The 26430-nt window shown below is 40.4% G+C and overlaps 1 protein-coding gene and 1 pseudogene across 1 annotated transcript in view; both read left to right on the plus strand.

Annotated features, from left to right (window-relative positions):
* The window catches only part of LOC105552208 (putative tRNA pseudouridine synthase Pus10), a 36937-nt gene extending 13672 nt beyond the window's left edge, over nt 1-23265 (plus strand). The window contains exons 9-16 of the mRNA XM_011997801.1: nt 6385-6441; nt 7308-7384; nt 7478-7533; nt 8364-8481; nt 14082-14224; nt 16792-16891; nt 19460-21090; nt 22898-23265. Of these exons, the coding sequence (XP_011853191.1) occupies nt 6385-6441; nt 7308-7384; nt 7478-7533; nt 8364-8481; nt 14082-14224; nt 16792-16891; nt 19460-19498 (590 nt within the window). The 3' untranslated portion in view covers nt 19499-21090; nt 22898-23265. The remainder of the gene's footprint in view (nt 1-6384; nt 6442-7307; nt 7385-7477; nt 7534-8363; nt 8482-14081; nt 14225-16791; nt 16892-19459; nt 21091-22897) is intronic.
* A 568-nt stretch (nt 23266-23833) lies between these two features.
* On the plus strand, nt 23834-25141 carry LOC105552209 (annotated as a pseudogene).
* Nucleotides 25142-26430: the final 1289 nt, after the last annotated feature.

Consider the following 26430-nt stretch of genomic DNA (forward strand, 5'->3'; position numbering starts at 1 on the left):
TGGTCTTGAACTCCTGGGCTCAAGTGCCCCTCCTGCCTGGGATTCCCAAAGTGCTGGGATTATAGGCAGGAGCCACTGTACTCGGCCATATATTTAATACACTGATATTCATGAATAGAGTTCTTGGAGGTGGTAAGAAAAATTTCTATGTTTTGTTAATCACTACCAAGTCTGGGCCTCTTGGCCATAGGCTTCCTGTGAACAGGGATCATCATGTTCTGGGTGCCACTGGCCTGGGCTGGATTTCAGCCAAGGCACTCAAGAATATCTGCCTGTCCTCTCTCAAGATGACTGCTCTGCCGGGTGTAGTGGCGCGTGCCTGCAATCCCAGCACTCTGGGAGACTGAGGCAGGCGAATCACTTGCAGTCAGGAATTCAAGACCAGCCGGGGCAACATGGTGAGACCCTGTATCTACTAAAAATACGAAAATTAGCCAGTCCTGTTGGTGCACACCTATAGTCCCGGCTACTTAGAAGGCTGAGGCACGAATCGCTTGAACCCAGGAGGCGGAGGTTGCAGTGAGCTGAGATCACACTACTGCACTCCAGCCTGGGTGAAAGAGTGAGATTCTGCCTAAGAAAATAAAAAATAAAGTAAAAAAATGACTGTTCTTTCCTGGGGAAATTCAAAACAACTGAAACTAAATGAATGCACCTAAGCCCTGACCTTGGTACACCTCTGCCTTGGCCTCTTTGGGGGAATATGAGGAAATTAAAACACATCTTCCACATCCAGTGCTTCTTCAAGAGTAATCACTGGCAAGTGTTTGGCTTCTCTCTTAACCTATAAAGTGTCCTGGAATAAAGTTCAGGCCTAGATAAAGTAAATCAACAGCAGCCATTTTACAAAGACTGAATGACAGTTGTATTGTTTTTGAATTTAGGTATTAACGAGCCTAGGTTCGTGGGATGAGTCAGGTTCCATCAGGTTTATGTTTTCCTTGTCTCAACAGGCCTGTCAGGTCAAAGGCAGCATAAAGTCTTGTGATTTCAATTGCAGGAAATTGTGTTACACGTCAGGAAAAACTGCAGGGCATGAATGATGTTACTCTTTGGAATGAGGCTCCTAGCATAATTAGAAAACCTTTTTTTTTTTTTTTTTGTGAGACAGAGTCTTACTTTGTTGCCCAGGCTATAGTGCAGTAGTGTGATCATGGCTCACTGTAGCCTTTACCTCCTGGGCTCAAGCAATCCTCCTGCCTCAGCCTCCCAAGTAGCTGGGACTACAGGTATGTACCACCATGCCTGGCTAATTTTTTTGTATTTTTTGTGGAGATGAAGTTTTGCCATGTTGTCAAGGCTAGTCTCAAACTCCTGAGCTCGAGCAATCCATCTGCCTCAGCCTCCCAAAGTGCTGAGATTACAGACGTGAACCACCACACTCAGCCAGCAAACCCTTTTTTGACAGACCAGCTAGAAATCCATCCTTCTCTCTGAAAGACCTTAAGATAAACATGGTTTGATCATGACAAACACATGGTCTAGATGAGACATGGCTGACCCTTCCAGCTCCCTGACTTGCAAGGAGGAAAGAGAAACACTTCAAACCATATCCCTCTTATAATTTGTTGCCTATCACATAGGTGGACCTTCTTTAAGGGTCTTTAAGAATTGTTTACTGAATGGAAAAAAAAGTATCCCAGCACCCTAATATTTTCCCAAATCTTAGCAGTAAAGACCCTGGACTATTGCCATGAGCTTTTTTGCCCACTTAATTTGGTATTTACAAATGAATTATCATGTAAGACTTATGCAGATTATGAAGGGATGAAAATAAAGCTTTAGTACAAAAAGTTTCATCTGAATTCTTTTTGGGGCCACCTGTCACACCAACTGTCAGGTTCCAGCCCAAGCTGAAGACTGAAGGGAGTGGGTTGATGAGTGGCAGGTAGCTGAAAGAACACTCAGGGAGTCATAGGGAGTTTTGGACATGGCTTTATTCTCTCTCTCTCTGGGCAAAAGCCCAGGCATGAGCCATATGTACAGCATCAGCAGGATAGTTATACCTTTTACAGACAATAGTGGCTCCAAGCCAAGCGCAAGTTCATGTGAGTGATCACCTAATGTGCCTCACGTGGTGTGGTTACATAATGTGTGGGGTTGCGCGCCTGCGCACCAAACCTGCTGAGTCATGCTGTGCTGGAAGGCTGCCTCAATCTACTCCTGACTAAAGCGCAGCCATTTCCCTTATACTCCACCCTCCAGGCTGAGGGTGTCCTCTGGGCAGGGACACATGCCCATGGGGCAGAGCCCTGAATCCATAGTCCACAACAACAATACAGAGAGCAACAGATCACTACTAGGATCTCAACTATGCTACTTATGTCTATTAGGGCCCAGCATAGGCCAGAGCCTGGGGATGCCCACCATCTCTGCAGGGGGTCATCAGTAAAGCCCTCGACTGGCTTAATCTCCCATGAGACCCCTTGCAGAGCTGCTTTTATGTTCTGCTGATTATCCGGGATAAAGGTACAGCATTGTGTTATGTTTATACAGACCATGATGGGTAGCCATCCCACAGTGGTATTACTCCAATGTTGCTCTATGCACCACAGTGCCTGGGCTGGGGGTACTACATGTTCCCCCACTGACCAGCTCCATCCATCATAAATGCCATGGGCCAACCAGGGGGCAAGCATGCCATGGGTCTTGCAGCATCCTTTGTCCAAAACTTGTGCATTGTGTTCCAGGCGTCAGCCGTGGGACCTCAAGTCTCCAACCATGTTCACTTCTCTACAGATGTGGGATGTATGTGCCAGGGCAAACCATCCACAGCTGCTGCTGGAAGGGCGGTACAGATCCAACAGTTGGAAACATTGGTCACCTCAGCACAGGTGTGGGCCCAATCCACAGTGCAGTTGGAGCATGTGAACCCAAAGGGCTTGTACCTGCTGAATAATCCACTTGGCTGCTAGGAAGGCAGTCTCAGCCACATCATCCCAATCTCAGGCAAGAGGGGTGTTGTTGCTTCTAAATCTCAGTATCCTGCTACATCAAGTGCAACACCAAGTGTCGGGTTCCAGCCCAAGCGGAGGACCGAGGGCAGTGGGTGGATGAGTGGTGGGCAGCTGAAAGAACACTCAAGGAATCGTAGTGAGTTTCAACATGGCTTTATTCTCTGTCTCTGGGCGCAAGCCCCAGTCTGAATGGTATGTACAGCGTCAGCAGGGTAGTTATACATTTTACAGACAATAGTGGTACCGAGCCAAGCACTAGCTCATGTGAGTGAGCACCTAATGTGCCTCACATGGCGTGGTTACATAATGAGTGGGGTTGTGCACCTGCACTCTAAACCCGCTGAGTCATGCTGTGCCGGAAGGCCACCTCAGCCTACTCTTGACTAAAGCACAGCCATTTCCCTTATGCCACCTTACTCCTTTTCTTTAAGAAGATTCAAGAAAGTTTCAGTTCTATTTGGGCCCCAGGGAAGACCCTGTTATCTCTAGGGTTGCTGGAGGACTGACTCTGAAACAGTTGTGTTTTCCTCCTTACAATTTTTAATGAAGGTGGTTTGTTGTCATTTTCCATTTGATGGGGGGAAAATTATTCCCAAACTGAAAAGAAGAATATTGCATGTTTGATAGCTGTAAATGTGTCCTGACATAATTTATTGAGAGTCCCCTGAGAAAAAGCAGACCTCTGGGCCTCAGTGCTAACTGGCTCCCTGTCAGGAGACAACATCTTGTTGTTTGAAATCTCTGATTGATAACATCAATTTGCTGAACCTGTCCTTCTCAGATATATTACTTATTATTGATTAGTGGTTCACATCTGACAACTCTGGGAAGATGGTTCTAACTGTGGTACTCCTAAGTGTTAAAAGTTCTGTAAACTGAGCCAGTATTGCATGGAGCAGTGTGGCTACCTATATAAACATCCCTTCCCCTATGTGAGATATACAAACTTGTTTCTCAGTCACTTCAGACTGCATGTCTTATTATCTACTTGTTAATTCCCTAATGAGTAATAATTTTGACATGCTCTCAAAAATCTGTATGTCTAAGAAATCTTCTCCTAATATATTTATTAATTCACTTATTGAATACATACTTTCCATGTCAGTTCCGTGCTAAAAACTGGTCAATGACTAGCTACAGGATGAAGTCCACTTACCTGGATATTCTGGGCCCTTCATTGTCTGGCCTGTGCCTATCTTTCGGTCCCATTGTCTGTCTGTCCCAAGTACGAGGACCACTGCAGATTAGCTGAACCCCTTATAGTTCCTGATCACTCTTGCCCTTGATTTTGGTTTTTAGGGGAATGAGACAAGGCACAATGTGAGTTTAAAAACTCAACTAAGTTTTAAGCATGTATTTTCTAATACTTAAGGGAGTGGCTTCTTTTCCTTTTTTGTCAGCTGCCATTTATAATTGCACACTAGTAAGTTTTCAGGTTTGCCCCCCAAATTTCTCTCACTCTGAGGTCCAAGGATGTTTCCTTAATTTTCAGGTTTGAAACATTTTTCTTTTTTTTTTTCTTGAGACGGAGTCTCGCCCTGTCACCCAGGCTGGAGTGCAGTGGCACGATCTTGGCTCACTGCAAGCTCCACCTTCCGGGTTCACGCCATTCTCCTGCCTCAGCCTCCTGAGTAGCTGGGACTACAGGCACGTGCCACCACACCCAGCTAATTTTTTTGTATTTTTAACAGAGATGGGTTCCACCATGTTAGCCAGGATGGTCTCGATCTCCTGACTTCATGATCCACCCGCCTCAGCCTCCCAAAGTGCTGGGATTACAGGCATGAGTCACCGTGCCCAGCCTGGTTTGAAACATTTTTCTAAAAGATCAGTAAATATGCCTTCTCCTTTAGTCTGGATCAAATGCTTTTGTGGCCTTCTCAAGGGCCTAGCTTTCTACACCTCTTTCTTACTGATGGGCTGGAATTTGTGGAAAGTTTTATGGCTGACTTATGAATTTAAGATTTCTGCTCCTTCAGTAACTAGTAGACTTAGCTCTTCGAGGCCTGTTCATTCCCTTCACCCCTGCCAGTCACAGGTTCCTGTTCAGTCACTGTGGACCCCCTGTTTTCCTGACAGGGCTGACTGGGAGACAGGGATGGGCAGGTAGAAGTCAAATCGTAGCCCCAAGGAGTCTGCATCTTCGGCTTCCCAGATGCCCTTTTTGAATTCACCACTGAGCCATGGCCATCCATCTGTTGTTAGCACTACAGGTTGAGTCTGTTGACTCTGATTAGAAGATACTGATGTTCCTATGGATTTATTAGTAACTTCACACTGGAGTATAAACACAGAATGGAGAGTTTTTTGGGACTTAGTGGTTCACAGACTCCTACTTCCTGCCTGGCCTAGTTCTGTGTCTAAAAACGTAGTTGTATAAGCCCCTTGCCTTTAAAACAAAACAAAACAAAAAAACAATTTTCCTATTCCAATATTTGCAGCTTTTAGTCTGTGATGATCTACTTATGATAGAGCATACACTGGTTTTATCACGTTTCCAGCTTTGGTTTGATGACATATATAATGAATTTGCTTTTTAGAGTCAGACCTTTTTTTCCCTCCTTTTTCTTTCATGGAGTTTAATTCTTAAATAATGAATGTTTTTGCTTGGTTGTGTTTTAAGGAAAAAGAGAAAGATGGTAGAGTTTTTACCATAGGCTTATGGCCAGAGGGGTGGTGGGCTCTTCTTCCAAACAGGACTCTGCCTTGGCTTTCCCATGGGATGGTAGTTAAGGTCAGATTTTAACATCAGAAACACCTAGCTCTGCCATTTACTTATGCGACCTTGGGATCATTACCTAACTTTTCTGAAGCTTGCTGTTCTTTTATTTTGTACTTACTTTGTAAGGTTATAATAAGGATTAAATAGTACATGGTTCAGGTGCAGTGGCTCACACCTGTAATTCCGGTGCTTTGGTAGGCCAAAGCAGGAGAATAGCTTGAATTCAGGAGTTAAAGACCAGCCTGGGCAATAAAGCAAGACCTTATCTCTACAGAAATTAAAAAATTAGCCAGGTGTGCTGGTGTGCACTTGTGATCCTAGCTACTTGGGAGGCTGAGACAAGAGGATTGATTGGGCCCAGGAGTTTGAGGTTGCAGTTGGCCATGATCATGGTACTGCACTCCAGCCTGGGTGACAGAGTAAGATCTCATTTCTAAGAAAAAAAATAAGTAAATAAAATTTAAATCATATATATAAAATTTTTAGTCCAATGCCTGGCATATAATAAGTTCTCAATAAATGGTGTTTACTATTAGCATTACTATTTTTAGTAGAGATTGACATTAGAGGTGGGACGATGACTCTCCCGGGGGATTCTCCTGTAGATGGTTCAAGACCTTCAATTGGGTTTCTACCAAAGGTTGGGAATGAATATCTTAGGGCTATGATGTCTCTAATTTTTTTTTCTTTATCTGCTTTTCAAAGGTTTTAATTTTTCATCCTCTGGAAGAGAAGATGTAGATGTGAGAACATTAGGAAATGGTAAGACTGCAGCAGCATCACCTGATTAGAACTAACTTTCTGATATTCATCCTTTCTAGACAGCAGGCTTAGTAGTCACTCAGTGAAAAACAAAGTGAGCAAGGTCGAGAGCTTCTCCAAGGGAGGAAGCTTTGTGGATTATGGAGGCCCCTTTATGAATTATATGAAATACACCTTAACAGGAATCATTTCTTCAGAGGCCATCCTGATTGCATACCTGTAGGTTATAAGGGACTTGTATGTGCATTAACAAAGAGGTGCCTGATTTTTTATCCAAAAGTTTGATTATTAATTTTTTCATTTAATAACATTTCAGAAGTACCAATACAGTTTTCAAAATGTACATCTTCATTTAAAAAGTGATTCTGCTGTCTTAACCTTCATGTCTCTCATTTTACCCTGCTGCATTATCGGAAAGATGATGACATTTAATCCTCAACTGTTTGAGACTTATAGTTCCTTCCTCTCATGGAACCAAAGCTTTTCCATTTCACTAGTGGATCAGGCTAGGAGGATGGATGTCAACAGGGCATTGCTGCATGTGACAACTTTACATTAGTGTAACTAAGTTAATTAGCAGTTATTTGAACTGTGTTTTGTAATTAACACAGGCTTGTTCATGGGCCTTTGGGAAAGCAGTCATTTTCACATATTGCCTGTGCTGGGGTTTAGCAGCCCTTCTGCCCCCACAAAAAGCCCCTTGATTCTTCTCACACATTCTTCCCTCCCTCAGATGTAGTCATGTCACTAAACTTTCAGTCCTCTAGAGCTCAACTCATTTTTCACACCTCCTAACCCTCTTGCATTAGCCCAAATGTTAACTCCATCAACACGTTTCTGTTTCATGACGGGGTGTGTGCTGCCAGGAAGGCCCTTTGCAATTGAGCTGGTGAATCCTCATAGAGTACATTTCACTTCACAAGAAATTAAGGAACTTCAGCAGGTAAACCACTTCATGACATGGAAATCGTCATGTTTCTGCAATTCTGTAACTGAGCTAGACTTGCTAATTGTTTTTCTTTTTCTGCTACTACAGAAAATTAATAACTCATCTAACAAAATCCAAGTACGTGACTTGCAGCTTGTCACAAGGTAAGAGTAGGCTCACTGGAGACGATTTCGAAGGGATGTTTTAGTTGCAGGTCATATATCTTGATAAGGGAATTGCATCCAGAATATATAAAGAACTCTTAACAACCCAACTAAAAATGGGGAAATGATTAAGTAAACATTTCTGCAAGGAGGATATAGGAATAGCCGATTAATGTATGAAAAAATGCTCAACATAATTAGTCATTGGGGAAATGCAAATGTTAACCACTTCTAGATATTATATATGCAAGAGAAATGAAAACAAACATCCACACAAAGACTTGTACATGATATTCCTAGTAACATTATTCACAATAGCAAAGAAGTAGAAACTACCCAAGTGTCTATGAATAAACAAAATGTGATATATCCATACAATGCAATATTACTTGGTAATAAAAAGGAATGAAGTACTGATACATGCTGCAACCTGGATGAACCTTGAAAACATTATGAAATGAAAGTAGCCAGTCACCAAGCACCACGTACTGTATGATTTCATTATATGAAATGTTCAGAATAGGTAAATCTATAGAGATAGAAAGTCAGTTAATGGTTGTCTAGGGCTTGGGGAGAATAATAATGGGAAGTGACACTAATGGGTACAAAGTTTCTTTTTCGGGGTGATGAAAGTTTCTAAAACTAGATTGTGGTAATAGCTGGACAACTCTGAAAACATACTAAAAATCATTGAATTGTACAGTTAAAACTGAGAAATTATATGTAAATTATATCTCATTGGAACTATTTTTAAAGAAAGGTTAATTTGGGGCAAGGTTAGTTTGCATTTTATTTATTTGGACAAGCTTTTAAAAATTGTTTTTGTTTAGAGAGGCAATAGGACATATGAAAGAAGGTGAAGAAGAAAAGACAAAGACCTACAGTGCCTTAATATGGACAGATAAAGCGATCCAGAAGAAAGACATTGAATTCCTAAATGACATAAAGGTAGTTTAAGTGTGCTTGTTCTTTTTATTTCATTTTTCTGTTGCCTATCAAAGATCCCATTGTCTTCTAATTTATTACTAGCAAGTCACAGGGCATGGGCTTTGGGGTCAGCAAGACCTGGGTTCCACGCCTGGTTCTGCCACTGACTAGCTGAAGGACTGGGTATGTCATCTAACCTGCTCGAGCGGCAGTGTGGCCAGTGGGGAAGAGCCCCACTCTGAAGACAGATTGCCTGGGTGCAAATCCTGGATCTGCATTTCTGAGCTCTGTGGCTTTGGACAAGTTACTTAACCTCTTTCTGCTTCAATTTCTTCATTTATAAAATTAGTTAAAATAATTAAATGAGTGTAATTAGATGAAGCACTTAGAACAGTACCTGGCACATAGGAAAAACTCGGCAATGCTATTATCATCTTTGGTCATTTGTCAAAAATAAATATAAAATAGCACTTATCTAATAGAACTGAGGCTGAGATTAAGTACATGAGTAAAACACATGATAATATATGTAAAGCACATGCATTTTGCCACATGTGAAGTTTTCCTATACCTGAGCATGTGTCTGCCTGTTCACGTGCATACTTTTTACCACCTGCCCCCACCTCTTCTTATAAAAATAGTTTACTTCCTTTTTTCTTTTTTTTTTTTTTTTTTTTTTGAGACAGAGTCTTGCTCTTGTCACCAGGCTGGAGTGCAATGGCACGATCTCAGCTCACTGCAACCTCCGCCTCCCAGGTTCAGGTGATTCTCCTGCCTCAGCCTTCCATGTAGCTGGCATTACAGGCGCCCGCCACCACACCTGGTTAATTTTTGTATTTTTAGTAGAGATGGGGTTTCGCCATGTTGGCCTGTCTGGTCTTGAACTCCTGACCTTGTCATCTGCCTGCCCCAGCCTCCCAAAGTGCTGGGACTACAGACATGAGCCACCGTGCCCAGCCAGAAACAGTTTATTTTCAAATGCAAGGAATGAGCATACATGGGCAGCACAGAGACACATATAGTTACCATTGTTTAAATAGGCAATATTTTGCAACAACCTAGATGACCTACTAGAAGGAACTGGTTTAATATTAATGACTTATCTGTATAATGGACTACTACTATTCAACCATTGAAAATTATGTGGTAGATAAATATTTATTGACACAGGAAAATGTTTCTGGTAAGTGCTAAGGAAAAAAATAAAAGTATAGACTCTAGAGAGGATGATACGCTGTGATTTAAGCCAGGGGTTCTCAACCCTCCGGTGGTACTGGCTGGTGACCTGTTAGGAATCTAGCCACACAGCAGAAAATGAGCAGTGGATGAGAGAGCAAAGCTTCATCTGTATTTGCAGCTGCTGCCCATCACTCACATTACCACCTGAGCTTTGTCTCCTGTCAGATCAGTGGTGGCATTAGATTCTTATAAAAGCGTGAACCCTGTTGGAAATGACACATGCGAGGGATCTAGGTTGCATGCTCCTTATGAAAATCTAATGCCTGATGATCCATCAGTTGCAGGAAAACAAGCTCAGGGCTCCCACTGAATCTACATTATGGTGAGTTGTAAAATTATTTCATTATATATTACAATGTAATAATAATAGAAATAAAGTGCACAATAAATGTAACAAGCTTGAATCATCCCCAAACCATCCCCTCCTTCCCCAGTTCATAGAAAAATAGTCTTCCCAGAAACTGGTCCCTGGCGCCAAAAAGGTTGGGGACTGCTGATTTAAGCACACACAAACGCATATATATGTATATGTATACACATATAGCGGATTATGTAGAAAACAAATTGTATGGCAAAAGATACTATAAGTAGAATTTATACTTATGAAAAATATGAACACGCAACAAATAAAAATAGACAAAGAATATGAACCAGTTAGCTGCAAAAAGAATAACTCCAGTGGCCAAGAATCATTTGAAAAGGTTGATGTAACAATAAGACATCACTTTATTCCCCTTAGACTAATAATACCTATTGGTGGGTTGGAGTGGAGGAGAGTTCTCAGTAGAAATGTAGTGTTTCAGCCTTTTTCAAAAACAACATGGTAGTGACTGTAAAAATTTAAAATATACTGAACTGTCCTGTAGAAATAAAACTCCAGTGCATAAGAATATGTACACAGTGTTTAAGGGCTTTAAGTGGCAGAATCAACAACAAAAAGACTGGGAACATAATCAACGTCCCTCAATAAGGAAACGGTAGAGTAAATTGGGATATATACAGCTATTAAAAAAACAAAATCATGCCAGGCATGGTGGCTTATGCTTGTAATCCCAGCACTTTAGGAGGCTGAGGTGGGTGGATAACTTACTTGAGGTCAGGAGTTTGAGACCAGCCTGGCCAACATGGTGAAACCCCATCTCTACTGAAAACACAAAAAATTAGCCGGGTGTGGTGGTGCATGCCTGTAGTCCCAGCTACTTGGAAGGATAAGGCATGAGAATAGCTTGAACCCAGAGGTCAGAGATTGCAGTGAGCCAAGATTGCGTCACAGCACTCCAGCCTGGGGGACAGAGTCAGCCTGGGGAACAGAGTAAGACTGCATCTCAAAACAAAAGCAAAAACAAAACCAGCATATGACCCTATTTAATTTACATATTAGTATGTACATATGTACCTAAAAATGCTGGGAAAAAAGATAGAGGTATGTCTATATCTATGACTCGTAGGAGCACTTATGACATGAGAAAAAAGCAAAGTGCAGAATAATGTTTATAGTATGAGTATTTTCGTAAAAACGTACAAATCATTCACCTGCTTAAAGAAGGTCATTTATAAAATGAGGAGATGGACTAGATCATCTCCAATGGCCTCTCCAGTTCTCAGATTCTGTGATTCTATAGCTAAGGCCTTTTAGCTTTTGGCCATACTATGTAAGGTTCTTAAGATGGTAGTTATAATATAGACAGATATCTTTAAGATTGCAAAATGAATTTCTAAATTTCTCTATGCCTTCACATGGGTTGTATGAGTTATTGAGAATGCCGTGGGAATAATAAACTCATTTAAAAAATAGGTTCATAGTTTGGGGTAGCCATAGAGATAATTCAGAAATAACGCTGAGGTCAGGTGCAGTGGCTCATGCCTGTAATCCCAACACTTTGGGAAGCCAAGGCAGGAGGATTGCTTGAGCCCACAAGGTCGAGGCCACAGTGAGCCATCACTGTGCCATTGCACTCCAGCCTGGGCTGAAAGATGATTTTCATAGGTACAGACTAAGTGGTGAAAGGGTCTCTTTTAATGGTCCATAGCCTAAGTAGACTGATGCAACTAGTTGATTTCAAATAATGTTTTTAGTTTTCAAATATTCCAGTTGGCATAAAAATTATAAAAACCGACTTACTTCCCCATACTGAGAAAAAGTCGTTTCACATTTACTACTTATCCCCTCTTCAGGAGCAACCTATTTCTAAAAAAAAAAAAAAAACAAGCATATGTGTGTGTTTGTGTGTTTCTGAAAACTCAGCAGTATAGGAGCAGCAGAGTGCAATATTAGAATAAATGAAGTAGTTTCCTTTTATCAACTAAAATCAAACAAACCAAAAAAGACATGTGACTCGTGGTATTTCCATTGACCGACTGTCTCATGGTCAAAGTACTAGGAATAACTCTAAAGGTAAAGGAAGCAGGGGAGAGGACTCCATAGATAGTCATTAATTTAAAGGCTGCTGTTTCTCTAAAGTGGAAGCCATGTCTTTATAGATTCCTTCACAGTTCAGCCTTGTCCTTTATTTATGTTTTTTGTTGTTTTTTTTTTGTTTTGTTTTTTGTTTTTTGGTCTCTTTGACCAGAGAAAAATCAGGTCTTATGGAGACAGCTTATCTCATCAGGACAAAGTATTTCTGTAATAAAATCAAAGACTCATAAAAACCACAGAGTTAGGAGGAGCCATTGACTCACCACTCTGGTAAAAGCAGCCACACCCTTTCAAATGTGGTCTTTGTTAGAACTTGCTCTTTTTTTCTTGGTGGAGAACTTGATAGAGGAGAGACCAAACAGAAACTTTTCTTTCGTTAGCAGGCCTTCCGGCACTCAAGAACCATGGAAATTAGGAAGAGTTGTTCCGACAAGAAAATGCAGAGGATTCAGTTCTTATGAATCTGAATTTCTGATTACGCCCAATTTTTAAAACTTGGAATTAGTTGACCTTTTACAGTGTTAACCTCTATTTCTTAATTTTTATTTTGTGACAGAAAATCTCTAACTTGAACAAATTGTGAGAAAAACAAGCCTGTGTCCCTAAAAAATCTGAAATGTAAAAAGACATGCAGTATTATTAGTTGCAAGCTGGGCTAACAAACATTGAAAGGTCCTGGTTTATTATGCACATTGATTTGTAATTATTATATTGAAATATCACCCTAAACAAGATGTATTAATATTAATATCTTTTCCAGATGTATCCTTTTGTATAACCCTTTTCCTTCACCAAAAAAAAAAAAAAACAAACAAAAAAGCAAATCCAAACAACCCACCCCTGACAGTAGGTATGTGGGTCTCCCTAAAACATGCAAACTCAGCGGGGCGCGGTGGCGCGCACCTATAATCCCAGCACTTTGGGAGGCTGAGGAGGGCAGATCACCTGAGGTCAGGAGTTGGAGATTAGCCTGGCCAATATGGTGAAACCACGTCTCTACCAAAAAAATACAAAAATTAGCTGAGCGTGGTGGCGTGTGCCTGTGATTCCGGCTACTCTGGAGGCTGAGGCAGGAGAATCACTTGAACCCAGGAATTGGAGGTTGCAAGTGAGCAGAGATGGCGCCCCTGCACTCAAGCCTGGGCAACAGAGGGAGACCTTGTTTCAAACAAACGCAAACTGCCATACACCCAAGCGATGCTGATGTCCCACCTTCTGCAACCAGCCATTTCTCACGCAGCCTGAAATCCCCACTCTTAGGTCACTCTGTTGGGTTAGAAAACAAAGGTAAAGGGGCCGGGCGCGGTGGCTCACGCCTATAATCCCAGCACTTTGGGAGGCCGAGGCGGGCGAATCACAAGGTCAGGAGAAGTGAGACCAGCCTGGCTAACACGGTGAAACCCCGTCTCTACACGAATTAGCCTGGCGCGATGGCAGGCGCCTGTAGTCCCAGCTACTCGGAAGGCTGAGGCAGGAGAATCACTTGAACACGGGCGGCAGAGGCTGCGGTGAGCCGAGACTGCGCCACTGAGCTCCAGCCTGGGCGACAGAGCGAGACTCCGTCTCAAAAAAAGAAAAAAAAAAAAAAAGTAAACAAAGGTAAAGGCCTTGTCTTTAGGGCAACCCGATAGACCTTAAGGGCAGGCCAGAACTCCAGGGCCTTCACCAATTTATTAAATATGAGAGTAAAAGAGACCTATTTACTTCAAAGCCCTCTTTAAATGGCGAGGTTACTGGGGCCCAGAAAATGAGTAATGATAGACTGGGTTCTGAGAAGTGCCACAGAGTTTGAACCTAACGGGACTCAATTCATTTTACCATTAATTAGTGTCCACCCCGTGATACAGATGGAGTTCTCTAAAGGAAACATCTGTGGTGAGCTATGGATGGTGAGGGAAGGGCTAAGATAGGCTTCACTGGGTGGCAAAGCTGTGACTCCGGGACTGTGTGTCACATTCTCCCCTAGGACTTAAAGATCGATCAGAAAACACCTTTGCGCGTCCTTCACCGAAGGCCCCTGGCTGTGCGAGCTCGCGTCATTCACTCCATGGAGACGCAGTACGTGGATGAGCACCACTTCCGCCTGCACTTGAAAACTCAGGCCGGCACGTATCCTTCCACCTGCTGCACTGCCGCCATGAGCCAGAACCCTGTTGGAAAAGTTCATGCTACCCTGGAAAACAGGGTCAGCTTGGTCTGGGAGGGATTCGGGAAAGGATTGTACTGCAGAAGAATATTTTTGTTTGTTTGTTCGATGTGTTTTTTTCCCACGAAATTTGTTTTTCAAAATGATTCTAAACACTGAGGTAGCAGTGAGTTCAATGTCAGCTTTAAAGTTATGTTTCCTGTAATTGCCGTGTCTTACACAGTGCTGAGCGCATAGTATTCAGAAAATACTTTTGATGGATTCATTTGCTGTCTTGACATTATTTGCAAGTCACGTATTTATGACCATATTTGGGTCTTTTCAACATTTCAAGTATTTGCCTCGGATGATTAAACACAGGTAGTAGATGGGAATAGCACTACTTTACATCATGATCTTTTACTTGGCCACTGGCCTAGTACAACAGAGAATATCTTTGTCTACGTACCTTGTGAAAAAAACAAAACTAAAACGACTCAGATGACATATCATTATCACCATTTTCAGACTGCAAAGAGCTTTCACTGTATTACAGAAAGGTTGAGATTCAGAGTTAAAATATCCATAGTCCAAGGCTGATAATTTGTTCATAATCTAACCTGACTTGTATGATTTTTGTATCAGAACTGAGTCGCTGATTAAAATATATCAGGGAGCTCTAACAGGCTTAGTTGTAGTTTACTTTTTGAAGGTCTTCCTAGTTTTTGTTTGCTTCTTGGTTTTATATTATTATGTGATCCAATAGCATGAAGTGACAAAATGCCTTCTAACTGGTATAGAACTAATGATGTACTATTGTATGTGTGTGTATATATGTAACACATATACACACACACACTATATATATATAGAAAAAGAGCAAGTTTTAATTACCAAATACCATTCCTACTATATTACTGTAACTAGTCTGCCTGCCCTTCCCCACCAACCTGCATTCACTTCTTCCCCTGCACTACCCTAGGACCTGGATTTACTCAGCTAAGCCAAGTATAGGTTATCTACTCTTAAAATCTTCTAAATTTTGTAATTTGCATCCATTTCAATTTCGACTCCAGTGGATAGATCTTTGCATCTCTGTTTTTTGGAGCATATTTGCCTATTATGGATGGAATTTCAAATCATGTATATATTTTTTAAAAATCTTCTTACCTAATCCTGGCTTTTAGTTTTGGTGGGCCAAAGAGAAATGTCTTTTGTAGAATTTGATGTCTTTTCAATCCTATTAAAACATTCTTAGAACTACCCATGTACATGTACTTAAGGTATTAGCCAAGAAAAACTATGTGTTAAAGCTTTAGATGCCACATGGTTATACACAGAAGTATATGAATTTTTCACTTACTAAATTTACTTTATATATACCTTATATATTTACATCGATCAGTGCACTGAGATAGCTCATTTGACTTAAACTTTGTCCCTCTGGTTAGGAATAAGAACGTCTCTGGATGTTTTAACTGGTTATTCTGGGGCTATTTGGTTTTCTGTCTTCATCATTGCTACGCAGAAGGGGATTCTTTAAAGAAAATGAGAGACAATAAATAACAATTGTTGGGTAGTTGTGAGTTTATCAAAAAAGACAGTTACTAGATAATTATATGTCTTGTGCTTTAGTCAAAACATTTGGCAAAGGTAGAGTGAGTAAAACGTTCAGACAGTGAGAACATAATATCAGTATATTATAGTATAGATTTTTCACCATCTAGAAACAAATTTGTTTCTCTATTCAAGTTCCATTAATTATGTTCTACTAAATGCTGGTTTGTAGAACAAAACATAATGCTGCATTTTTACTGAATGGTGCCAAAAACAAATCTTTTAGATAAATATTGTCAAAGCTGCAGTACAGTCCTGTGTAAGGAATGTTAATCTGAAAAACAAATTCTAGAATTAGTTATTGATTTCAAAATTTGAAGACCTATGAGGGAAATACAAAGTTGCCCCTTAAAAAAAGAGAGACAGAATTAACTTAGTTCTTTTGTTAACCATGTTAGCAAACTAGATGGTAGGTCTGAAGAGCCATCATTAAGACTAAACTAATAGTCTCATTATTCCTTCCATCCTATTGCCTCTGGGTCATGTTACAAGGAATGCCATCATTGAGATCACTCTGTGTGTGACTCTGTGGAAACGTACCATCTGGCAGGTGACAGTTGCCATTATTAAAAAATGGGACTAACAAGATGATAATACAGAAATTGTGGCCAAGTTGTTTTTTAATAAAAGCATTCAGCTATAGTTAATTTTTTAAATCCACATCCAAACCTTGGCACTTGGAGATGAGCTATAAAGAAAAAAGAAAGTAATGATTTTTGGTAAGTTTGATGTAAACACATTTCCCAGGCTCTGATGTTGGCTGCCACACTACTAGGAACCACCTGGCCAAAGCTTTTTTTTTTGACACACAAGTCAGAGCTCAGAAATAACCTCTCTTTTGTAACATTTCTGCTCTTATTATTTTTGCCTGTCAAACCTTACCAAATAGTTGGTACAGCATGCTGTCTTCATTTTTTCCTTAAACAAACCCCAGCTACATTAAAGAGTTTGTACATGGAGACTTCGGGAGAACCAAGCCAAACATTGGGTCCCTGATGAATGTGACCGCAGACATTCTTGAGCTGGATGTTGAGGTAAACCATTTTATTATGGAATGCACATTGGCAAAGTGAATTCAACCAAAGTTATGCGCTTTGGCATTAAGCTGTTTTAGTACTACCCACCTCCATAGGTATTTGAGAATAGTGAAAATCTCACAGTAACATTGTATTGAAGGGCGGGACTGTCCTTGGATTTTTTTGTTTGTTTTTAATACGAGGTCTCATGTTCCTTGCAAATATATAGCTAATTTACTAACTGAGCTTTATCAAATCTAAACCCTTAAACCAAGCAAGGAAATAAAGTTGTAAGTGTTCTCCATATGTCCTTTGGACTCTAGAGAATTCATTCCCATACCTGCTGCATTTTGTAGACTTTAAAGCAACCAATTCAGAAACATTGATTCACAAGGGTAGAAAGTGAGGTGAGCCAATGTTTCTTCATAAAAGCAGTTCTATAAGGACCCCTGTGATGTGGTCCAAGTTCTCTGCTCTTATAGTCTGAATTGAAATAAGGTTAAATTCTAAAATAATTGTAAGAATGGTTCTGTCGGGCAAGTCTCCATAAATATTTCATTTGAGTATCAGTAAGTGTTGAGTCACGAGTGGTGTTTCTTCATGAAAATCTGACTAGGAATAGAGTACCTCCCCCACTACTCTCCCCAGAATCTTAGGACTTGGGGATTTGTACTTGGGAATAATATCAAAGTTACAGAAAGAAGTGGGCATAGTTGCCCAATGTGAAAACATCTATGGTAATCAAATGATCACTGGAGTAGTATTTCCTTACCAGCAGTTCTCTCAAGTGCTCTGGGATTAGATTAGCTCCTGCAGTATAGCCAGTGATCGTGCCCTCAAGGTTGCAGGGAGCCTCTTCAGTGAAACTATCATTTGGAGGAAGACAACCTTCTGTTAAAGAAAAATCTCTACTCTATTCTTTTTTTTTTTTTTTTTTTTTTTTTGAGACAGGGTCTTGCTCTGTCACCCAGGCTGGAGTGCAGTGGTGCGATCACGGCTCACTACAACCCTGACCTCCCAGGCTCAAGCAGTCCTCCTGCCTCAGTCTCCCGAGTAGCTGGGACCACAGGCATGAGCCACTATGCCTGGCTTTTGTTGTTGTTGAGATGCGGTCTCACCATGTTGCCCAGGCTTGCATTAATCTTTTTTTTCCTTAATTCTCAGAACAGTTAGGAGTGTCAAAGACTCACAGGCCAGTGTTTCTCAACACTGACTGCCCACTGGAATCACTGTGGAGCTTTGTAAGCACTACAACATGCCTCCCTCCACACACACAGAGCTTGTGATCAGTCATGTTTTATTTTCAGCTTGAGAAAACACTCATTAATTTACATTTGGGTGTTTGGTATATGGCTATATTCTGAAACAGAACCAAAATATCTTCTTGAGATTTGTAAAAGACACACACACACGTAGCTTGTAGGCTTTTCTAATAAATTTTTTTTGAAGCCAGTACATGAAGTCACTCATGGATTAATGAAGAAATTTTCAGTAAATAATTTCACGTTTTAAACTTTAAATGTCAATAAAAACCACAGATACAGTGGGTTTTTTTTGTTTTGTTTTGTTTTAACTTTCTCTTAAAGTAGATCCTCTAGCCTTTGATAGACCTGGTATGTGTTTATGTGGGGACAAATAGTCTGTTTACTGTAATTTCATTCTGACTCAAAGGTCAAGGTTTTGTCCTAGGAGAACAAAATAAAGGTAAGTAGAGATAGATGAACTGGATTTTAAAGAAACAGAAATTCTACAGAAGTGAAGCACAAAGATCCTTAATCCTTTTCTAGTTCCAGGTCATCTTTCATAATCATTTATTTCACATTTTGTTGCTATGTTGCAAACAAGACTTATAGGCGTATAGACTACTTGAATATTTGTTCAATGCAAGATGAGAGAATGAAAATGATCAGAAGAATGAAAGTTTCTGAGACTTCTGAGGGAAAATTGGTGTAGTCACTTGAATTTGTTTGCTACTTTGACCCATAAATACCATTTTTTTTTTTTTTTTTTTTTGAGATGGAGTCTCATTCTGTCGCCCAGGCTGGAGTGCCATGGCATGATTTTGGCTCACTGCAACCTCTGCCTCCTGGGCTCAAGCTATTCTCCTGCCTCAGCCTCCCGAGTAGCTGGGACTACAGGCGTGTGCCACCATGCTCGGCTAAATTTTGTATTTTTAGTGGAGACAGGGTTTTGCCATGTTGGCCAGGCTGGTCTTGAACTCTTGACCATGAGTGATCTGCCCACCTCGGCCTCCCAAAGTGCTGGGATTAAAGGTGTGAGCCACCACGTCTGGCCCCATAAATACCATTTAAAAATTTTAAATGTATTCTCTTGTCAGTCAAAAAGCACAATTAATAACCAACTGAGTAGCCAAATACTGCTACTCAATTAATTCAGAAGATCTCAGGTCCAAGAATCCCTAGAACAGACTTGACGGTGTTAATTTATGGTATTCAACAGCTCTTTTCTTCAAATGCAGTTTCTTCTGTTGCATTATATTAAAACTATTACATTTATACAGCATTACCAGCAAATGCTTACCACAACAGCAATATCTGTTTTAATGACTTCTTGTCTCTCTTCTAGTCTGTAGATGTTGACTGGCCACCTGCTCTGGATGACTAGCTTTCAAATTTGGAGACAAAGAGTAGGGTTTTCCTGGCATGGTGTGGACATCCACGGAGCACACGCCGTAAAATGGCTGTTTACCCACCATAACGGTGTCTTGGAAACCATTTGGATCATGTTGATCTATATAATTGTTAATTTGTTGTAACATCTCAGGATCTATATATGTGTATATTTTGTGTTAAATTGTTCCAAGGATGTCTTACGATTTTTCTCATTCCCTCTCTCACCCCCACAAACCAAACTATGAATAATGAAATAATTCTCCTTAATTCTTTCATTTAGAGAGGTACACAAACAGAACACATTCTCTCTAAAGAAGCTTTAATTTCAGCAAGATTTCCCTCCACAAGAGACATACTACCTTTAAAATCATGTTCTAATTTTTAAAAATTATCTGAATAAAAGTTACATCTAGATTTATGCAGCATAATATCCTATAATATTCTAAGATTGCAAATGCAAATCTGACATTATTATTTTTCCCAGGAAGCCTGAAACGAGCTATTACCAATGAAGTACTTTTGGCTGTGATTTGTCGTAAATCTTAACCAAACTATGAATAATGAAATAATTCTCATTAATACTTTCATTAAGGAAGAATTTTGACAATCTAAAATTGTCAATACATTTTTCCTGTGGAGGGAAAGTAAAACCATAGGAACCAAGGCATGCCATGGTAGGAGCCTTTCATAAATCTTTTAAATAAGGAGAAACAAGTGCCTTTAATAACTTCAATCCCAGGGTTAAGAATTTGAAAAATTGAGAATGCTAAACAAAGAGGAACTGATATTATTTCAGAATACTTCAATATATTATCCAATTATAAACATTTTAATGATACCTTAAAAGTAGATAGGATATTGTCTCCATTTTATAAATATGGAAACCAAAGACTAGAAGTTAAATGACTTATCCAAAATTGTTAGCTACTTCTATATTGAGGACTAGAACTGAAGTTTCTTGGTCTCCAGGGTCTTTCTAATAAGCGCTATTATTGAACACCTGTTTGTGTGAAGGGGCAGCTATGGATGCCATTTAAACTCACGTAACTGAGAATTAACTTTTGGAATGTAGTTACCAAATCAAAGAGCTCACCAAAAAATAGCCCAAGACTATTTAATGCAATCTTATATAGTTACCATTTGTTATTAAGTTAAAGCTCAGTTGGTATTACAAAGAGGAAAAACATTAAGCTAAACCTAAAAAAAATGAATGGGTCATTAAATTTCAGAAAGGAGGCTTATTACAATTTCAGATTTGAGTATAATTTCCATCACCCTAATTCAACTATTTGAGCTTTTTTTAAGAATACATGTAACTTGACTAGTATTAGATTACTCACCATTTCCCATCTCTGTATTAAACATAAATCACAGATACCAAGATTTACTTTAGATATGAGGAAAATGGTTTTAATGGACATAAAGGAGTCAGCCACGTTGGAACCAACATGGTTTCATACCACGTTGAAACCATGTGTTTGATATGTGAATAACAGCAAATACTTTTTTCACTATTGTCAATGCCAATGCATTGAAATGCCCAGAAAATGAGAAAAGGATAACAAATAAACTTTTGATAAAAAGGTAAGATTTTCTGTGTGGATGTTTCTCAGTTTCTGGGAAAATTTTGCTACAAAAGAGACTTAAATAATTTAGGAGGCAGTCTTTCGCATGGTATTTTTGGCTTAGCTTTGAATTCAGTGGACCTGTAATGTGTAAGAATGAAGAACGTGCTTAGCAAACTGAAATGAGAAGACTTCTATTTCTTAAATTTCTATTCCTGAGATTATACAAAATTTCAAGCAAAGAGTAAGCATTAGCTTTAAATACTTCTTCCAAATGTTCATAGAATTTTGAGACAAAGATTGTAAAAAATTAATGTTTGTCTTTGTTTCAGGCAGAACTGGGAATATTAAGTAGTGAGAGTGCTACAATTTCCCTTTTGCCTACATAAAAGCATTTTAAAATTAGTTTTATGATTTCTTTGTAAGCTTTATTTAAATTTGAAGTCTTTTTCATAACACTTAGAGAAAGAGCCCTTTGTACTTCTTAGTATCTCTTTGTCCCAAATATAGTCTGTGGTTTATTTTAGGAAAAACATCAACTCTGGATACCTGGAAAAGTCAAGAGAAAATAAAATTGGCAAAATGAAGAATTTCCAAGTAAGATAACCGGTTACATTTGTGAGTTATGTGAAGTAAATTTAGAAGTTAAATTTCCATTTTCTAAGAGAAAAACATCTTACTTGGCAGATCTTTTCTTTTGGAGCTAATTATTCTTTAAGTCCACTTAAGAGAATGAACTTTGATATCAGCTTTTCTGATTTTTTAACAAAGGCTACCCTTGTTTATTATGAAAAATATTACTTTTATAATTCTATTTTGAATTTCTAAATTTTGAAATAATTCCAAACTTACAGGAAAAGTTGCAAAAAAAGTACAAAGAACCTTTTTCCCTGAGCCATGGAGTCAGTGATGCCCCATGATCTTAAAGGCTTCAGTGTGTCATTTCTACAAACCAGGACATTCTTTTACTTAACCACAACACAGTGATCAAAATCGGGAAATTAACACTGATATATTACCATCTAACCTACAGACCCTGTTCAAGTTGCCAGTTGTCCCATCAATGTCCTTCATAGTCAAGTGCTCACATTGCATTTTGTTACATCTCTTTAGTCTCCACCACTCTTACAAGTTTGTCTTTCTTGACTTTAATTACTTTAACATTTTTTAAGATTTCAGGTCAGTTATTTTGTAGACCGTTCCTCAATTTGGGTTTGCCTGATGTTTCCTTTTTATTAGATTCAGATTGTACCTTTTTGGCAAGAAAACCACAAAAGAGAGATTGTCTTCTTCTTGCATCTTATCAGGTGTCACACAGTTTTGATTTGTCCAGTTTATTTCCTCTGCACTAACCCTGCAAAGGGCTTTTTCTCTAAGATCTGATCTCTTTTAGCAGAAAATGGTATTTAGAAACCGAGATCTGGGCAGTAGGCATGCTCATTGTTTTGTGCCATTGCTGTTTCCAAGCCCTCTCATGGAACAGAGCTAGGGAACAAACATGAATGCATGTGCATGCACACACACACACACACACACACACATACACATACACCTATATATCTCTGTATCTACACGTATTGAAATCTGTAAGAGTTTATACCAGTACTTCCAATTCCAACCCTATTCTAGTTTTCACCCTTTCCAAATTTGTAATTCTCTTCTCTGACTATAAGAAATCTGGCTCCTGCTTTTTCCCTACCGCCACCGAGTTGTATAGAGGTGGAGTCTCGGGTGCATTCAAGATTTGGCTTCACTCGTAACCCACTGCCATGGCGGAGGAAGGCAGTGCTGCTGGAGGTGCAATGGACATTAATACTGTTTTACAGGAGGTGCTGAAGACCGCTGTCATCCATGATGGCCTAGCACGTGAAATTTGCAAAGCTGCCAAAGGCTTAGACAAGTGCCAAGCCCATCTTTGAGTGCTGTGTGTGCTTGCATCCAACTGTGATGAGCCTATGTATGTCCAGTTGGTGGAGGCCCTTTGTGCTGAACACCAAATCAACCTAATTAAGGTTGATGACAAGAAACTAGGAGAATGGGCAGGCCTCTGTAAAACTGACAGAGGGGAAACCCCGTAAAGTGGTTGGTTGAAGTTGTGTAGTAGTTAAGAACTATGGCAAGGAGTCTCAGGCCAAGGATGTCATTGAAGAGTACTTCAAATGCAAGAAATGAACAAATAAATTTTTGGCACACACACACACAGACACGCACTTAAAAAAAAAAGAAAAAAGAAAGAAAAAAGAAATTTGACTCAGTCCTCCTCAAAAATAACCAATCTATTGCTGCCTCATTATTCACAGTCCCCTCCCTGCTGCCCTCAGACGTTCTCCTCAGGCTCCACACTGCAGCCCTACACTAGGCCACTACCACTGCCCCCTGTGGTAACATCTTCTTGCGCTTTGTACAGAACAAGCAAATGGCATTTGTCCTGAATTATTCAGGAAGGGAGGGAGACGGGTGGGAAGGAAGTCAGGAAGGCAGAAAATAAAAATCGTTTGATACCACAGAAATACGAAGGAACAAAGGAGATTATTAGGAACAATTATATATTATATGCCAACAATTGGATCACCTAGAAGTGGACAGATTTCCAGACGCATGCAACCTACCAAGAATGAATCATAAACAGAAAATCTAAACAGACCAATAGCAAATAAGGGTCACCATTACTCTGAGGAGAGGACAGTAGGTAGGGAAGCAGTACAACTTTTAACTTGGAGCAAAACCATGCTCTAGGGAAACATTATTAGCATCCCCAGCAACAGCAGCAGCCATCGCTGCTGCCAATACCTGCAAATGGGAAAAAGGCCAGCAGCCAAAATGAAGGCTTGACTATTGACCCGAAGCATTTTAGGAAACCAGGAAAGAAGCCCTTCACCAAACAAAGCTATTTCTTTGTGGGAAGTGTTCCTTCTGACATCACTGAGGAGGAAATGAGGAAATGTGAAAAATACGGGAAGGCAATTTCACAGAAAGAGGATTTAAATAAACAAAAAGGAAAAATTAAAAAATTAAAAACAATAACAACAAAAAAGAAACATGGGAAGGCAGGTGAGGTCTTCATAAGGATAAAGGCTTTGACTTTATGCACTTGGAAGCACAAACCCTAGTAAAGATTGCCAAAGTGGGTCTGGACAATATGCAGCTGTGTGCACTCTGCCTGCCACAGTGCATCCCTTGCAGTCCGAAACCTTCTAACAAACTTTTGGAAGAAGCCTTTTCTTTATTTGGCCAGGTGGAGGGGGCTGTAGTCACTGTGGATGATCAAGGGAAGGCCCTCAGGGAAAGGCACTGTTGAGTTCTCAGGGCAGCCAGTTGCTCAGAAAGTGCAGGCTGCTTCCTGCTAACCACATTTCTTCATCCTGTTACTGTGTAGCCCATAGGCTAATTAGGTGACAAAGAAGGACTTCCAGAGAAGCTGGTTGTAAAAAATCAGCAATTTCACAAGGAGTGAGAACAGCCACCCCAGTATGCACAGCATGGCTTTTGAATATGAGTATGCCGTGCACTGGAGGGTGCTCATTGAGATGGAGAAGCAGCAGCAGGACGAAGTGGATCACAATATCAAGGAGGCTCATGAGAAGCTGGAGATGGAGATAGGGGTTGCTTGCCTTCATCAATGCCAGGTCATGCTAATGAGGCAGGATTTGATGAGGTGCCAAGAAGAGCTGTGGAGGATGGAAGAGCTGAACAACCAAGAGATGCAAAAACGACGGCAACTGGAGCCCATGCGAGAGGAGTGCAGGCACTAGAAGGAAGTGATGCACTGGTAATGGTAGGAAAGATTCACCGGAACCTTCTCTGATATGAGAGAGCAGGAGAGACAGCTGTGCCAGATGGCTGCGGGAGGTGCTACGGGCATAACAGAGGCACCATGCCCCCTGTTTCTGTGCCAGCTGTTAACCCAGCTCTTCCAGAACCTGAACCTATGATGCTAGTTGACCTCACCAACGATGGAATGCTTTGGCCAAGCTGCTGCAATGGAAGGAATTGGGGCAATTGGTGGAACTCCTCCTGCATTGAACTGTGCAACTCCTGAAGCTGAATTTCCTCCAAACACACGTTGCTGATACTAATAAAGTTACAGTGTCTAGTTCCTGAAAACCTTTAAGAGGACCCATTTGGACTAGCCAGAATTCTACCCTAGAAAAGTGAGATTCCTCCCGATAGTTAGGTCTACACTACCTACACTACTCTAGGGAGTATTTTGGAGGAAGAGAGCAAGGGAGGAGTGGTATTTAACAAACCAGTTCTGTGTGGTATACTGTTTAACTGAAAATTCTCTGTGGTGCATTACTGAAGTCTCAAATGCGACTGTTGAAGACCTGGGGGAACCACGGTGAAATGAATCCAGTTAGAGACCCATTAATCTTGATCATTCCTTTTTTCTCCATCCTGTTTCATTTGCTTTCTTCTCCATACACTAACCAACCCCAGAGACACCACACATATACCACAAAAAACAAACCTCCTCCAATGCCCTTCGCCCCACTGCTCCATTCACTCCCAGGTGAGAATTCAGGCAAATGTCCACAGAGGTCACAAACAATGTACGTATAGTTCTTTTATATCCCATATATTATCCCTTCATGTCCTAAGGAAGACATTTTCTCTTAGAGATTCATTTCAGTATACCTTTTTAAAAATCTTGTGTTAACTTGCCTCAATCTTTTTCTTGGATGAGGACAACCCAGGAATGGCCCTTTTGTGTCTATGATGTTGCTATTCACAGCTTTCCTTGATAGGCCTAGTACAGTCTTGGAAACAGGGTTGCTGGATGCTGAAAGTCTGAGAGCAGCTCTTAGCCTTGCCTATCTAACTTAGTAGTTATGCTGTGCATATTTAATTGATGTACTATGTTTGATTTGTTGCTAATACCTTAAATTTGAAGTTTTTCTGAGAAATGGAGCAGCAATGCAGCATCACTTGTTAAAATACATTTTAAGCCTTAAAAAAAAAGGAGATTGAATCAGTAATCCCAGCAGATTGGGAGGCTGAGGTGGGTAGATCACAAGGTCAAGAGATCGAAACCATCCTGGCCAACATGTTGAAACCCCGTCTCTACTAAAAATACAAAAATTAGCTGGGTGTTGTGGCGCGCACCTGTAGTCCCAGCTACTTGGGAGGCTGAGGCAAGAGAATCACTTGAACCCGGAAGGCAGAGGTTGTAGTGAGCCGAGATCGCGCCACTGTACTCCAGCCTGGTGAGAGAGCGAGACTCAGCCTCAAAAAAAAAAAAAGTCTCCTTTGGGTATATACCCAGTAATGGGATGGCTGGGTCATATGGTACATCTAGTTCTAGACCCTTGAGGAATCGCCATACTGTTTTCCATAATGGTTGAACTAGTTTACAATCCCA

The sequence above is a fragment of the Mandrillus leucophaeus genome, unplaced genomic scaffold (genome assembly GCF_000951045.1).
Source record: "Mandrillus leucophaeus isolate KB7577 unplaced genomic scaffold, Mleu.le_1.0 Scaffold547, whole genome shotgun sequence".
Taxonomy (NCBI): Eukaryota; Metazoa; Chordata; class Mammalia; order Primates; family Cercopithecidae; genus Mandrillus; species Mandrillus leucophaeus.